Here is a 13,581-nt window from a genome sequence, read left to right on the forward strand (position 1 = left end):
TAGAATAAATTGAATCAAAGAAGGGAAAGAATTGTCCATGGTATAAATGGACTATGTCATGTATGGTACATGTGACAAATGAACACAACTGAATCATCCTGAAAAGTAAAATGAGGAGGAAATGTTTCCATAATAAAAAGTATTCACAATTCATGTAATCACAGTACCACACAATGGTTAAGGTTGGAAGGGACTTCAGGTCCAATGCCCCTGCTCATGCAGGGATACCCAGAGCAACCATGTACAGGCAACTTTTGAAGATCTCCAAGAACTGCGACTCCGCAACCTCTCTGGACAACCTGTTCCAGTCCCTCATCACCTATACAGTAAAGTGCTTCCTCATGGGTTTCTTTGGGTTTCTTGATGTTTAGATGCAATTACATATATATGTTCATTATAAATCAATGCTTTTGTTTCTAAGTGTTTTCTTTCTTTCTTTCTTTCTTTTTTTTTTTTTTTTTTAAATGTTGTTGTTTTTATTTTTCAATTTGACAAAATTTCTGTGACATGAGGAATTTGCCAGGACTGTAAATTTTAGTCATGAAAATAGATAAGGATGAGAAGAAATTATCAATCTGGTCTGTAATTTTATTTCATTCTAATATACACTGGAGGAAATGTTGCAGTGAAAAATTAACACCTGTAGCGATCAAATAAGGTTCTCTGCTTTTCAAGGAGAAAAGTTGTCACTTGTGTTCACTATTTTAGGAAAAAACACTTTAAGACCAGTGAGAATAAATATGATGATCAACATTTGTCTTTAGACCTACAGTCTAAACACAATAGGAACCTGAAACACTAACAAAGCAAAGTTTGTTGTTTAAGACAGTGTCAAGAGGGATTCAGACAGAGTCTGTAGACTCTGTCTAAACTGTAGTACAGTCTGGACAATGCTATCTGTGAAGAAGCACTGTGAAAGGCAAAGGATTTCAAAGAGATCATGAAGAATTATTTTTTGCACAACCCATGAATATGTTGAATATGGCACTTCCCTAAGTGCCATATCCCAGATGTGAGACTATCTATAGCAACATCCGGTCATTATGTTTGCAAATATGGATGCGGAGAGCTGATATATCACTGAGTTCACTATTGGCTCTTTAAAGCACTAAATAGCAAAAGCAACTAGCTTCTTGGCACAGTTGTGCCAAAATTAGAAGATCATTGGGAATGAACTGTTTACAGAGTCTGAGTGAGAATAGGAATAAAGTTCTAAGGCTTCAGCACTTTTGTTCGGAATTTCTTCTCCAATCTATCTTATTTCAGAAAGAATTAATTTTACAATATCATCTGCCAGACAACAAATGAAAGAGGGGAAGTCAAGGATCCACTCTGCATTTATTTGCAGATAGAAGGATGCAAAAAAAATATAGAAAAGGCAATCTCTGTGCAGCCTCTTCTTGAGGACTGAAATGTGTGAGAATCCTAAGCTGTACTGCTGAGATATACGATTGCTTTCCACATCTATTTCTCTGTCAAGACCAGGTAAAGGTTTAGTTACAATAAGCCCTGAAACAATTTGCTATTTGATTATAGATCAACATCCTATGTTCAGCTAACAAGGAAGGAAAGAGCTTGTGAATTAAAAATACAAACAAGCAACCCCATGTGTAAGTGAAGTAGATTCAGAATGAAATAACATTAAAATCAGAATGTGTTGTGTGGTCAAAGCCTTTAGTTCAAACTCTGAACTCCTTAATTATCCCAATGTCTTCTACAGAATTTCTGCTTACATCAGCAGAAGTTGCATATGGCATAGATCTGTACCAAAGGTAAATGATTAATGATGATTAATGATTTCTTTACATTGCATAAAGCTATAATTTATTTATTTATTTGTTTATTTTTAATTTAAGAATCATATAGTTCACATATCTTTTAGGGCCTATTATTTGTAGGAAAGGAACTAAATATTCAAACTCCTATATCAAAAGGAAATAGTCCTAACTTTCAACATAGAAGTGGACTACTAACAGCTTAAAGCTGTGTATAAGTGTCTAGACACAGCCTGAAAAATTCTGATCTTCAGAATCAAACATTTATACAGAAGGATTTTTTTATAAATAGTTTTTCAAGAGAAGGAAAAGTTATGTATAACATACAACACCATCACACATAAATGCAACTCATGATGTAAATGAGCTCAGCTTCAAGCCTTATCTCACTTCAAAGAATTAAAAGTGATGTTTAAATCAAGACCTAACCAATCATACTGTTTAGGAGCAGCACACAGTAAACACCTTGAGAACAGAGCAACAAGCAAAAATTTACTATGCTAGCAAAGCAGCTATGTTTATGCAATCCACCAACCAAACAACTGCAAACATAAGAGAATTAAAATAAATAGATCTGAACCAATCCCATGAGAACTGGAGGTACCTACTTTTCCACTCTGAACAACCTGTTCCAAATCTTTTAATTATATTTCCAATGAAAATTTTCAGAGAAAACATTTAGTCTGAATGTCTCCACATGAAATAATATAAATTGCTAAATATCAAAACAACTTGCAATCTACGTTTGTATCTTCAATGCAGAAAGAAGATGTCAATAAAAATTGTCTTATGCAGTGGCTCAACCCAACCACTTCTAGGCTTGTGTAGTTTGTAACTAGATCAGTAAGACAACTTTAACTTGGTATCTAGAGGAAACCTTCATGACGGTTAGGATAAATTCCTTCCAGATGTAACTATTTATTTATTTATTTTCTGTTATTCGTACTGTTACTTGTGAGATGCCCTAAGCACAGGGTAGTTTCTTTTATAAAGGAGTTGAAATGATGCTGCAATAAAGTCTAGTAGCAAAGGGTTAAGATCTGCTTCCCTTTTTGAGGCCATCAGGTATTTATTAAATTTTCCTGGGATGTGGAAAATGCAATTCTTTCCATGTATCTTGTTGTAAGTAGTGAAATGATACTTTCTGGCCTCTTCACTTAAAACTACAATTTTCCTCTATTAGGTGTTTTGCCTATGAGGTACATATAAGTCCAGCTCTTTGTTCTGTTTATTACTGAACACTCACTGTGTTCACCAATAGTGAACCACTTTCCTGCTAATAATTTAAATAAATGGTTAGTGGTCAGTGGGCTGGACAGACCCCATTGATAATACAGATCTGTCATCTTTATTTTATGAAATGTTGAGTGCCTTCAGTTGCAAGGACAGCTGGAAAGCTGTGTACTAGCACTATTTCCTCAGCATGTGATTGGTGTTTGTGTTTCCTCTTGAAGTGACAAAAATAAGTGGTGCAGAAGCATGATGAAGGCACCAGGAAGACAGAGGAGGGCATGGTACTCATGTTGACAGGTGGACTTCAAATTATGAGTGCCTGTGTGTCTGTGTCTAGTTTATGCTAGTGGAGGAAAAACAAAAAACAAACCAACCAAAACAAAACAACAACAATCACACCCCAAAGCAACCAACCAAAAACATTTTACCAGATTATTAAAAATAATCCTGAAATTTAAAGAAATGTGAAAACTGGTACACCATCTCTACTTTCATGTAAAAAGTCTTCACTTAAAAACAAACAAACAAACAAAACACAACCAAAAAATGTATTGACACTGCTATTTCTGTTTTACAGCTATTTTCTCAACATGTTTCACTTGATAAAGTAGGTGCAGTACCACATATTAGTATATTGTATATGCCAGCTATCTTGGGTTTGTTAGAAAATGTAGGGGATTTCTAAAAGATTTATACATCCTTCTATACAATTTCACCTTCTGAGAAACTGCATTCAGTTATGTAGTATTGTTTGTGAAATGGATTTGATTGATGTATTGAGTTTCTTTAGATCTCGAATAAGCCTGACTCCTCCTGCCCCTGGCGGATTATGAAATACCTGAAGTACAAGCCATCTTGAATGTCTTCATGTGATATGGGCTAAATGGTGCCTTGGAACATCTGTTCCTGGAGCTCCTCCAGCGGAGATTTCTTTCTATAATAGAAAAGCTTTGTGAAACAGTCTTTGGAACCCAACTACCTGAAGTGAGCTCAGGAGAAAACACTTCAGTTTGCCTTGCAAATCAAATGTGCCCTTCAGATTTTCAGCAAAGATTTTCAGCAGTCACCATCATAGAGAAGGGGCACTCCAAAAGCAGCCTTTTCTCTTACTCTTTCTTTTTTACTTCCCATTCGTATTATAATTTACAGGTTTGGCTATCTTAACAAAGGTCATATCTGCTTTTTTTTTTTTAATTATTATTTTTTTATTTTCTTGAATATAAGAGATTGGAAAGATTCATCTTTCCTCTAAAGGTAAAGCTGAACATAAGGGCTTCTCAATAAATAATTGACCCATAGATGATAGATACTCGTTCTTAAGGACATTCGGTACATTTAATGGAAACTGAAAGAGGATATGTGTTGCCACTGCCAGGGAATTATAAGCATTAATTTTAATTCAATGGACTATATAGAGACATATGAGCACAGAATTTGGGAGTCAGATCTAAAAGAGGGGTTTTGTTTTGTTTTTTTTTAATTGGTATTTTGAGAATTGTAAGAGTGTTGCTTTAGGATACTTCCTTATTTCGCAAGTCCTTTAGTTTATCAATGACAAGGCTAGAAAGATGTGATTTTCCAAAAGGATGAGATGTTTTCAGTGAATGCCCAAGGTTTTCAGTAAGAATTATATACCTGTATCACATACAATCCTCTGAGAATCCCATCCAAAATTCACTTTAGTTTTTAAAAAAATATGAGCAGTGAGATGCCAGTGTGTTTACTGGAATTTCTCAAGATTAATCCTTTTCTAACAGAAAACTGAGTTTGGTCTAAGAAACAGCAAAGTGCCTTGCTTTTATTTTTTTCCCCTTAATTACTGGGTCTGTAATCCACAGAGTACATTTACTTATGGTTGTAATCTACAGCACAAGTGACAGAAACTGATTAGAGCTGTGCAGGTATTCTAGTGTCCATTGTTCAATTCTACATTTTGTTTCTAGGAAAAGCAACAGTAAGATACTTCCTGCTAAGATGCCTTAGAAGCTGGATGGTGGTTTACTACAATATCTAAATTGTAGTGAGCAGTGAGTGATTCAGACTACTAAATTCAGAGCTGACAGACCTAATTTTCCCATACAGTCAACAGATAAAGGCAAGTGCCATATTCAGCCCATGTATTTTTAGAACTCCTAACTTTGCACCTCATTTCTCTGGAAAATCAACAGTCCAGATTCTACCAGTGTTGCTAATGTTATAAGCAGAAGAAAGTAAAACATCAGGATCCTTATCAAAATAAATAAGAAATAAACTATCTAAACAAATCTGTTTTATTAATTAGCTTCTAGACCTCACCAAGAACAAACTCTGTTATTAATCTCCCCACTCTCTGGCAGAGCCATAAGGAAAAGGAACTCTGTATTACCTTCCTCATTAATTAATGCTAACTCTAATTAACTAATTAACTAATTAACTAATTAACTAATTAACATTAACTATTGCTAACTTGTAAATCAGCTGTACTCTAACTGGGTTTGTCCACATAATGATTACTATGTTGATTCTTATCTTATAATAATAAGATAATATAATAATAGATATATAATAGATAAAATAATAAAAGATCTTATAATACTTTTCTTATAAAATTCTATTATCACTTTTCACATTTTTGAGCCTTTTTCCTAATGATTGATATTTGACATAGAAGATATACACATAGATATCAATGAATATGTGTATTAATTCCAGAATAACATGGGATCCTAAGAAAAACTTAACCGGTGTAAGTTTTAATTCCAAGCATTATGCAAAGCAGCTAATACAGGCATCTTTGCAATATTCTTGCAGTTCTTAACCACAGCCTACTATTTATGGAAGGAAAGCAGTCAAAAAGCAATGTCAGCCTCTTTAGGTTGATTAGAATGGCTAACTGCATGTGTAACTGTGTTGGAACAAGTAAGCCACTGTGTTTCATAATGATAGTAGAAGTAAGCTGAGTATCAAGCCTGATGGCACACCAATAGTAATTTACTTGAGCTTTTGAGTTTCATTTATTTTTTTCCTTATATTTTTGATAGTGTAGATTTAAAATTTTTCATGTTAGCTGAAAACACAGCAGCAGTTGCACCATGAACTAAGCATTGAAAAGTTCAGTCACCATTATATCTTAAAGGAACTGCTAGACTTCCTCCACTTGCCCATCAGAATAGCAGTAGCAATTGCACATCAGATTGATCTAACACAGCTTCTCTTTCAGATTCTGAAAGAAGCAAAGTTCCCTGCAAAAGGAAATGGCTTCCTTGTTGCATCAAACTTTTGAAATTGGCCATGTATGTTCTATCAGTTTTGCTGACAAATTTAAGCAATTGAGAATATGCTATAGATTCAGGTACCTGAGAAAATGCTTATAGCCACACAGCTAGCCACCATCTTGCCCGAATGGAAAGAATACTTTCAAAGTATTCCTATAAGATTTAAGATCTGACCTTACAGAATGCTGAAACAAAAGTCATACAACTTTCATACCTGGTTCCTAAGAGGAATCCAACTGAGGAGTGCTGAAAGCTTTTCTTATATTTTTATTGGTTAGAAAGGTGAATCTACCCAACCAAAAACGTGTTCCCTGGAAATGGGAACAAAATACTTTTTAGATAGCTCATTAATTTTTGCATGATTCTTCAATTTCACCCCAGTGCATTATGATGTCTGTCATCAGCATAAGGATTCTCGAGTAAATGGACACTGATTATATATTTTGAAAATACTGGTTATATAGAGTCCAATATCCCCAAGAAAAGAGTGTTTCATAGCTTACATTACATTGCTATTACATCAATTCACTTACTACCAGTGACCTGTATGTATAAAGGGCACTTTTGCCAAGGTATCATAACCAATATATATCAATTTTAGAAGGACTTTATCTATTTAAACCTCTCTCTCTGTATTTTCAATAGAATCAACTAAAGTACACAGCATCCAAGTCTCAAAGAACCAAAGTATATCATAACACTTCATTCTGAATAGTTTCTTGGTGGAGGTTGGGGCTGGGAAGTTTGGGACAAAAATTTCAAAGGGGAGAGGCCTGTTTTTGCTCAGAAAAATTATGTGAAAACTTGTGACAGCATTTATGTGGGCAATCATTGACATTACATAAGCAGATCCAGCAAATACATTTGCAAATGATCAGTACAGGCACCCAGCTGTAGCTGATGCTTTGCTTGTACCTTTGTGAATATTCTTCTGGTACCTGCATGCATTAATCCACTATCAGGATTACATTTTATGCAAGTATTTTTTACACAAATACACCTCCACCCTCCTTGTTTGAAATGTGAGTGCTGGTGTATCAAAAATATTTGGAAGACAGACATTAAAATAAATGTTAAGAGAACACAGTGGGGTATATTTTCAGTGTGGAGCAGAGAGATTTAACTGCATGACTTCCATTAGCTTTAATGAGAACTGCACAGCTAAATCCTCAAACACCACACTAGAAGATTAACCCAGAAAACACATAGTGTTTACTTTTTACTAATACTCTGATTATTACCACGTTCTTCCTCCTCCTCTTCTTCTTCCTCCTCCTCTTCTTCCTCCTCCTCTTCATCCTCTACATCTTCACCTTCCTCTTCATCCTCCTCTTCTTCCTCTTCAATCTCTTCTTCTTCTTCTCGATCTATCTCCTCATCTTCCTCCTCTTCATCACCTTGCTCCTCATTGTCATCAGAATATTCCTCCTCTTCTTCATCTTCTTCCTCCTCTTCCTCTTCCTTTTCATCCATCTCCTCTGTTCCATCAGTTTCATAGCACTCATCTACTGAGGAGTTGTCTGCTTTAACCACAAAGGGTTTTCTTTTGGGAGCTGGTTCTTGTGGTTGCTTATCTTGCGTTTTTCGTTTTTTTGCCAAAGGACAGCCATAAACACTGTGGAAAATAAAAGATGCAAATTATTACACTATCCTAAAAAATTCTGTAGGATAATTCACATCATTTAGCCATTTATTCTAATTTCTATAACATGATTGGTTCCTGTTCTCAAAATGCAAGTTTTCAAACCAAAACTTTGCTTAGGCAATGATGACCAGGGTGGAAGATATTCACAAAATCTGTGAACTTGCAAATAATTATTATTTGCTTGAAACAGTATAGATACAAATGTGTGTTTTTCCTTCTTTTTCTTTTCTGTCTTCTGTGTGTAAGACTTTTTTTTTTTTTTTTTTTTTTCTAGGGCAGATAGATATGTTTAAAAAAAAAAAAAGCAAACAAACAAACAAACAAAATGGCACTACCTGTTAGCTATCAATATAACAATCAGGAAGAAAACAATGCTTCATAATTTTCTAATATTTAGAAAGGTTTTGATCATTTAAAATGCATACATGTTTGAGTGGTATTTAATTAAAGAAAATACAAATGCATTTTTAACACTTTTTGTTGTTATTATTACAAATGATGAACTGCTCTTAAATTCTCCACTGTTCATCTTCATTATACGTTACAAGGCTGAATAAATGGGAATGAAAGCTCCCCAACACAACCAGAACAGTTTAATGGACAATGCTGAAAGTGTTGTCACACCAAAAAAAATGAAACAATAAATTAAATCCTTTGTCAGTGAAGGAAGTAAATTTTTTTTTTTTTTTTTTCAAAGCTGAGTACATCTCTTCACATGTTAGCACATTTTAACATAAGCAAAATTTCAGAGTTCTGGTCTTCTACTGGAGTAGCTACCTGTTTCTTAAAGATGTATGATCTGTGTTTGTTGACTGTAGTCACCTCTTGTTGTAACCACTATCACATTTTTTGTTTAAAGAACTTTCTCTTTTGTCTTCTTTGTTGTTTGATTTTAAGTGCTACTCAAACCACATTGCTTTTTAAACTGTTTCTTCAGAGTAACTATTTTTGTGACATTCCAAATGTGTTTTTTTTTTCTAGCCTTTTATGCATATCTACTTATATCTTCCTTATTACATTACATTTTTATACCCTTTATCCAGATTACAAAACACTGAGGATCTTTATCATTTTCTTCTACTGTGTTAATGCTTCATTTTCTATTAACAGACCACTGAAAAATAGGACTTGTCACAGCATTTAGTACTACAGATGTGCTCTTTGTGGTGTCTGCGTTTTGGTCTGTTTTAATCACATCCTGGCAGCTATACATTCCAATTACTTAAACTGCTATTTAGGTAACAAGCAGCCCATTTTATCTAAGTGCCTAACTTAACCCTTGTCTTATGTGAATTTTAAAGCCCTTGTTCACAGTAGGGCTTGCTCAGTCAGCCTGGCTCACATTTATCTAAGGATCAGGTGCAGTCACAAAAGTTGGTTTTCATAATGGGAAACACTGTTAGAAAATACAGAGTAACACTTAGATACCTCCATCTAGACAGATCCCAGTTATCCTCATTTTGCTTTTGAGCATGTGGATTGGATTTACATGGGTATGTGGGGTGGCCTCTGTGAGGAGAGGCCTGAAAATGGCTGGTTCCAGCTGGCTCCAACTGCCCCAGTGTAGGGCATGGCTGGGCTTAGTTTCCTCTGAGAAACATATTTAAGAAAGATCAAAAAATACTATGCATCAATAAGAGAGAAGTGAGGAAAACAAGAGAGAAACAACTCTACAGCCAGAGAGGTCAGTGCAGAGGGAGGGGAAGGAGGTGCTTCAGGCAACAGAGGCAATATCCATGCTGCATCCCATGGAGGGCCACATGCCGCAGCAGGTGGATTGCTGTGAAAGCAGCCTGTGTAGAAACAGCATGGGAGTAGGTTGCTGGCAGGAACTGCAGCCTGTGGAATTGTGCCCATGGTGGAGCTGGGGAAGAACATGAGGAGTAAGGAGTGGCAGAGAATAAGTGCTGACATCGACCCCATTCCCCACCCCCCAGTGATGCAAAGCAGGTAAGGAGAGAAGGAATGAATTTGAGCCTGGGAAGACGTGGTGAAGGTGTTTTCATTTTGTCTTTGTTTCTTACTCTCCTTCTCTGTTATTAATTGGCAATAAATAATCTTCCTTAAATCAAGTCAGTTTTTCCCATGATGGTAACTGGAGAACGATCCCCCTGACCTCATCTTGACCCATGATTTTTTTCATTATATTTTCTCCCCATCTTGTTAAAGAGGTGGAGTGAGAGAGCAGCTTGGTGGGCACATGGCAGCCAGTCAAGGTAGTAGCACTGATGATACATAGTTTCCAGAAATCAACACAGAAGTTCAGGACTAATGGTGTTGGCTAGAAGGGGAATAGACCTCATACACGTTCCAGATCCTAGGAACAAGCTCCAACCAGCAGGTTGGAGCATATCCTGGGGAAGAACACCCCTTTCTAAAAGAAGAGCTCCAAGAATCTGTCTGATACACAGTAAGCAAACAAAATCTCAAACCCTTACTGCTGTTGTGTCCTAAACCTGGGAAGCTTCTTTCTTTCTTTCTTTCTTTCTTTCTTTCTTTCTTTCTTTCTTTCTTTCTTTCTTTCTTTCTTTCTTTCTTTCTTTCTTTCTTTCTTTCTTTCTTTCTTTCTTTCTTTCTTTCTTTTTCTTTCTTTCTTTCTTTCTTTCTTTCTTTCTTTCTTTCTTTCTTTCTTTCTTTCTTTCTTTCTTTCTTTCTTTCTTTCTTTCTTTCTTTCTTTCTTTCTTTCTTTCTTTCTTTCTTTCTTTCTTTCTTTCTTTCTTTCTTTCTTCTTCTTTCCTTCCTTCCTTCCTTCCTTCCTTCCTTCCTTCCTTCCTTCCTTCCTTCCTTCCTTCCTTCCTTCCTTCCTTCCTTCCTTCCTTCCTTTCTTTCTTTCTTTCTTTCTTTCTTTCTTTCTTTCTTTCTTTCTTTCTTTCTTTCTTTCTTTCTTTCTTTCTTTCTTTCTTTCTTTCTTTCTTTCTTTCTTTCTTTCTTTCTCTCTTTCTCTCTTTCTTTCTCTCTCTCTTTTCTCTCTTTCTCTCTTTCTTTCTCTTTCTTCTCTCTTTCTCTCTTTCTCTCTTCTTTCTTCTTCCTTCCTTCCTTCCTTCCTTCCTTCCTTCCTTCCTTCCTTCCTTCCTTCCTTCCTTCCTTCCTTCCTTCCTTCCTTCCTTCCTTCCTTCCTTCCTTCCTTCCTTCCTTCCTCCCTTCCTCCCTTCCTCCCTTCCTCCCTTCCTCCCTTCCTCCCTTCCTCCCTTCCTCCCTTCCTCCCTTCCTTCTCCCTTCCTCCCTTCCTTCCTTCCTTCCTTCCTTCCTTCCTTCCTTCCTTCCTTCCTTCCTTCCTTCCTTCCTTCCTTCCTTCCTTCCTTCCTTCCTTCCCTTCCTTCCTTCCTTCCTCCCTTCCTCCCTTCCTCCCTTCCTCCCTTCCTCCCTTCCTTCCTTCCTTCCTTCCTTGTATCTAAGGATGCTTCAACATAAAGTCTACATGTTAGGCAGAAATCCTTGTCCCTAGCTTCACACTACTGCTGACTGTCCTGACTCTTGCCCTGTGACTCCTACTCTTAGTAAACACTCAGCTGCTCAGAGTCGAGTGGAATGGCAGAAATGATTTTCATGGAGAATATCCCACCTTATCACAGTCAGGGCAGAAACAGGAATTAAATCTAGACAGTGTCTAAAACTTGTGGAAAAAGAATACTGTTGTAGTTCTGACCACTCCAGGTTTATTCTGGAGCATCCCCTGGTGCTATGGGAGGAGTTCAGGAACTGCATACCTGAACTATCTATATGGAGCTCTGACTTCTAAGGCAGGCATTTTTTTCCTCAGGACTAGAATTTCAATGTGTGTGTAGTGCCCAGGGAAATGGTAACAGAGGTACCTATTTCAGTTAGGTGCCCAGCAGGTTGCAATCCTGGAAAACAGGTGTAAGTCACAGATTGGACCTTATGCAGATTTTAGAAACTTGCATTCAGTGCAATTTAAGAAGACAGGATAACATTAATTGAGTGGATGTGTCATGCTTTCTTGTCTTGGTTTTGTTCCTTCTTGTGATGTATATTATCCTCATTATAGCTTCTTTAATGCCAGTATCATTAAGTGATATTTTCACAAAACCCTGATATTTATTTTCAAAGATGAGAGTAGGCTTAGCCCCAACTATCTCCAGCATTCCTTTTTTTTCTCTTATCATAACATTAGAACAGAACAGAATGCAACAGATCAGAATAAAATAGTTTAAGTTAGAAGGGACCTACAAAGATCATGTCCGACTGTCAGACTGCTTCAGGGCTGACGCAAAGTTAAAACACATACTTAAAATCATTATCCAAAACAATTATTAAACATGAATCAATCAATAAACATCAACCACCTTTTCAGAAAGCTTTTTCCAGTGTTTAACTACCCTCTCAGTAAGCAAGATTTTCCTTCTGGCATAGCTTTTAGTAGTACTAAAAGCTAGTAGTACTTTAGTAGTACTTTTTTTTTTTAGTATTCCCACATGGCCTGTCACTAGATACGAGGAGGAAAAGGTGAGCACCTCGCTCTTCACTTCTCCTCAAGAAGCAGAGAGCAATGAGGTCACCCCTCAACCTTCAGACTAAAAAAAGCAGGTGACCCCAGTCACTCTTCATAGGACATGCCTTCCGGTTCTTTTACCAGTTTTGTTACCCTCCTCTGGACATTTTCAAGGACCTCAACATCCTTTTTATAGGACTGAACACAATATTCAAAGGGAGGCCTCACCAACACTAAATATAGTAGAATTGCCTTTTGACTGGCTAGTTATGCTGTGTTAATGCACCCCAGAATACAGTTTGTCCTCCTGGCCCCCACAGCATGTTACTGTCTCATGTTGAGCCTACTGTTAATTGTCATGCCAAGATTCCTCTTTTGTCAGGGCTACTCTCCAGCCACTCATCTCCCAGTGTGTAACTGTGTCCAGCATTACTCAGTCCCAAGTGCAGAAGCCAGCAGTTGTTCTTGTTGAATTTCATGCTGTTGCTGATGGCCCAAAGCTCCAGCCTACCTAGGTCACTCTGCAAAACCTCTTCTCCCTCAAGACAGTCAACAGCACTTCACAGTTCATTATTTTCAACAAATTTACTAAATATGCTTTCAATTCCTGCATCCAGATCATTGATAAAAACATTGAACAGAACTGGCCCTAACACTGAGAGCTGGTGAACACCCCTAGTGGGTTCACAAGCCAGATGTAGTCTCATTCACTCCAATCTTTTGAGCTGTACCATTGTACTATTCAGTCAGTTCTTCCAGCATATCATAATAAGAGGTGCTGATGACACTTTAGGCAGCTCTGAGATAAAATTGTCAAGGCTAAAGTGCAGAAGTAGATTCTTAGGTGTGAAAACATTTGACCATTGGAGATGATGCAAACTTAAATTCTGTCACATTAAAGCCAGAACACTAGTCCCAGCCTACCACATTCTTTGACTAAGGTCATTAAACTGTGAAAACTGTTCATCTAGCAGTGGCCCCAAATAGCGCCCTTTAAAATTTCATTAGTTTGGGGACTGGGGAAGAAGATGGTAGGGTAACTCCATCTGCTTTGATTTGAAGTGCTTAATTTTTGCATCTAAATACTATTCTATGGCTCTTAGAATATGAATAATTGGTCAAAAGTAGAAAGAAGTTGACATTACCAGTTGTGGTCATCTGTTATCTCTTTTTACAGCTTTATGCTTTTGTGTACAATATTTTATAAAGTATGTGAGAATCAAA

At 36.7% G+C, this 13,581-nt stretch overlaps 1 protein-coding gene across 1 annotated transcript in view; it reads right to left on the reverse strand.

Moving 5' to 3' along the window:
• MYT1L (myelin transcription factor 1 like) overlaps positions 1 to 13,581 on the reverse strand; it is a gene marked incomplete at its 3' end in the record, with an annotated part of 247,086 nt that overhangs the window by 96,363 nt on the left and 137,142 nt on the right. The window contains exon 5 of the mRNA XM_082756512.1: positions 7,507 to 7,877. Coding sequence (XP_082612638.1) covers positions 7,507 to 7,877 — 371 coding nt within the window. The remainder of the gene's footprint in view (positions 1 to 7,506; positions 7,878 to 13,581) is intronic.

Source organism: Aythya marila (assembly GCF_965140915.1).
Source record: "Aythya marila genome assembly, chromosome: 3".
NCBI lineage: Eukaryota > Metazoa > Chordata > Aves > Anseriformes > Anatidae > Aythya > Aythya marila.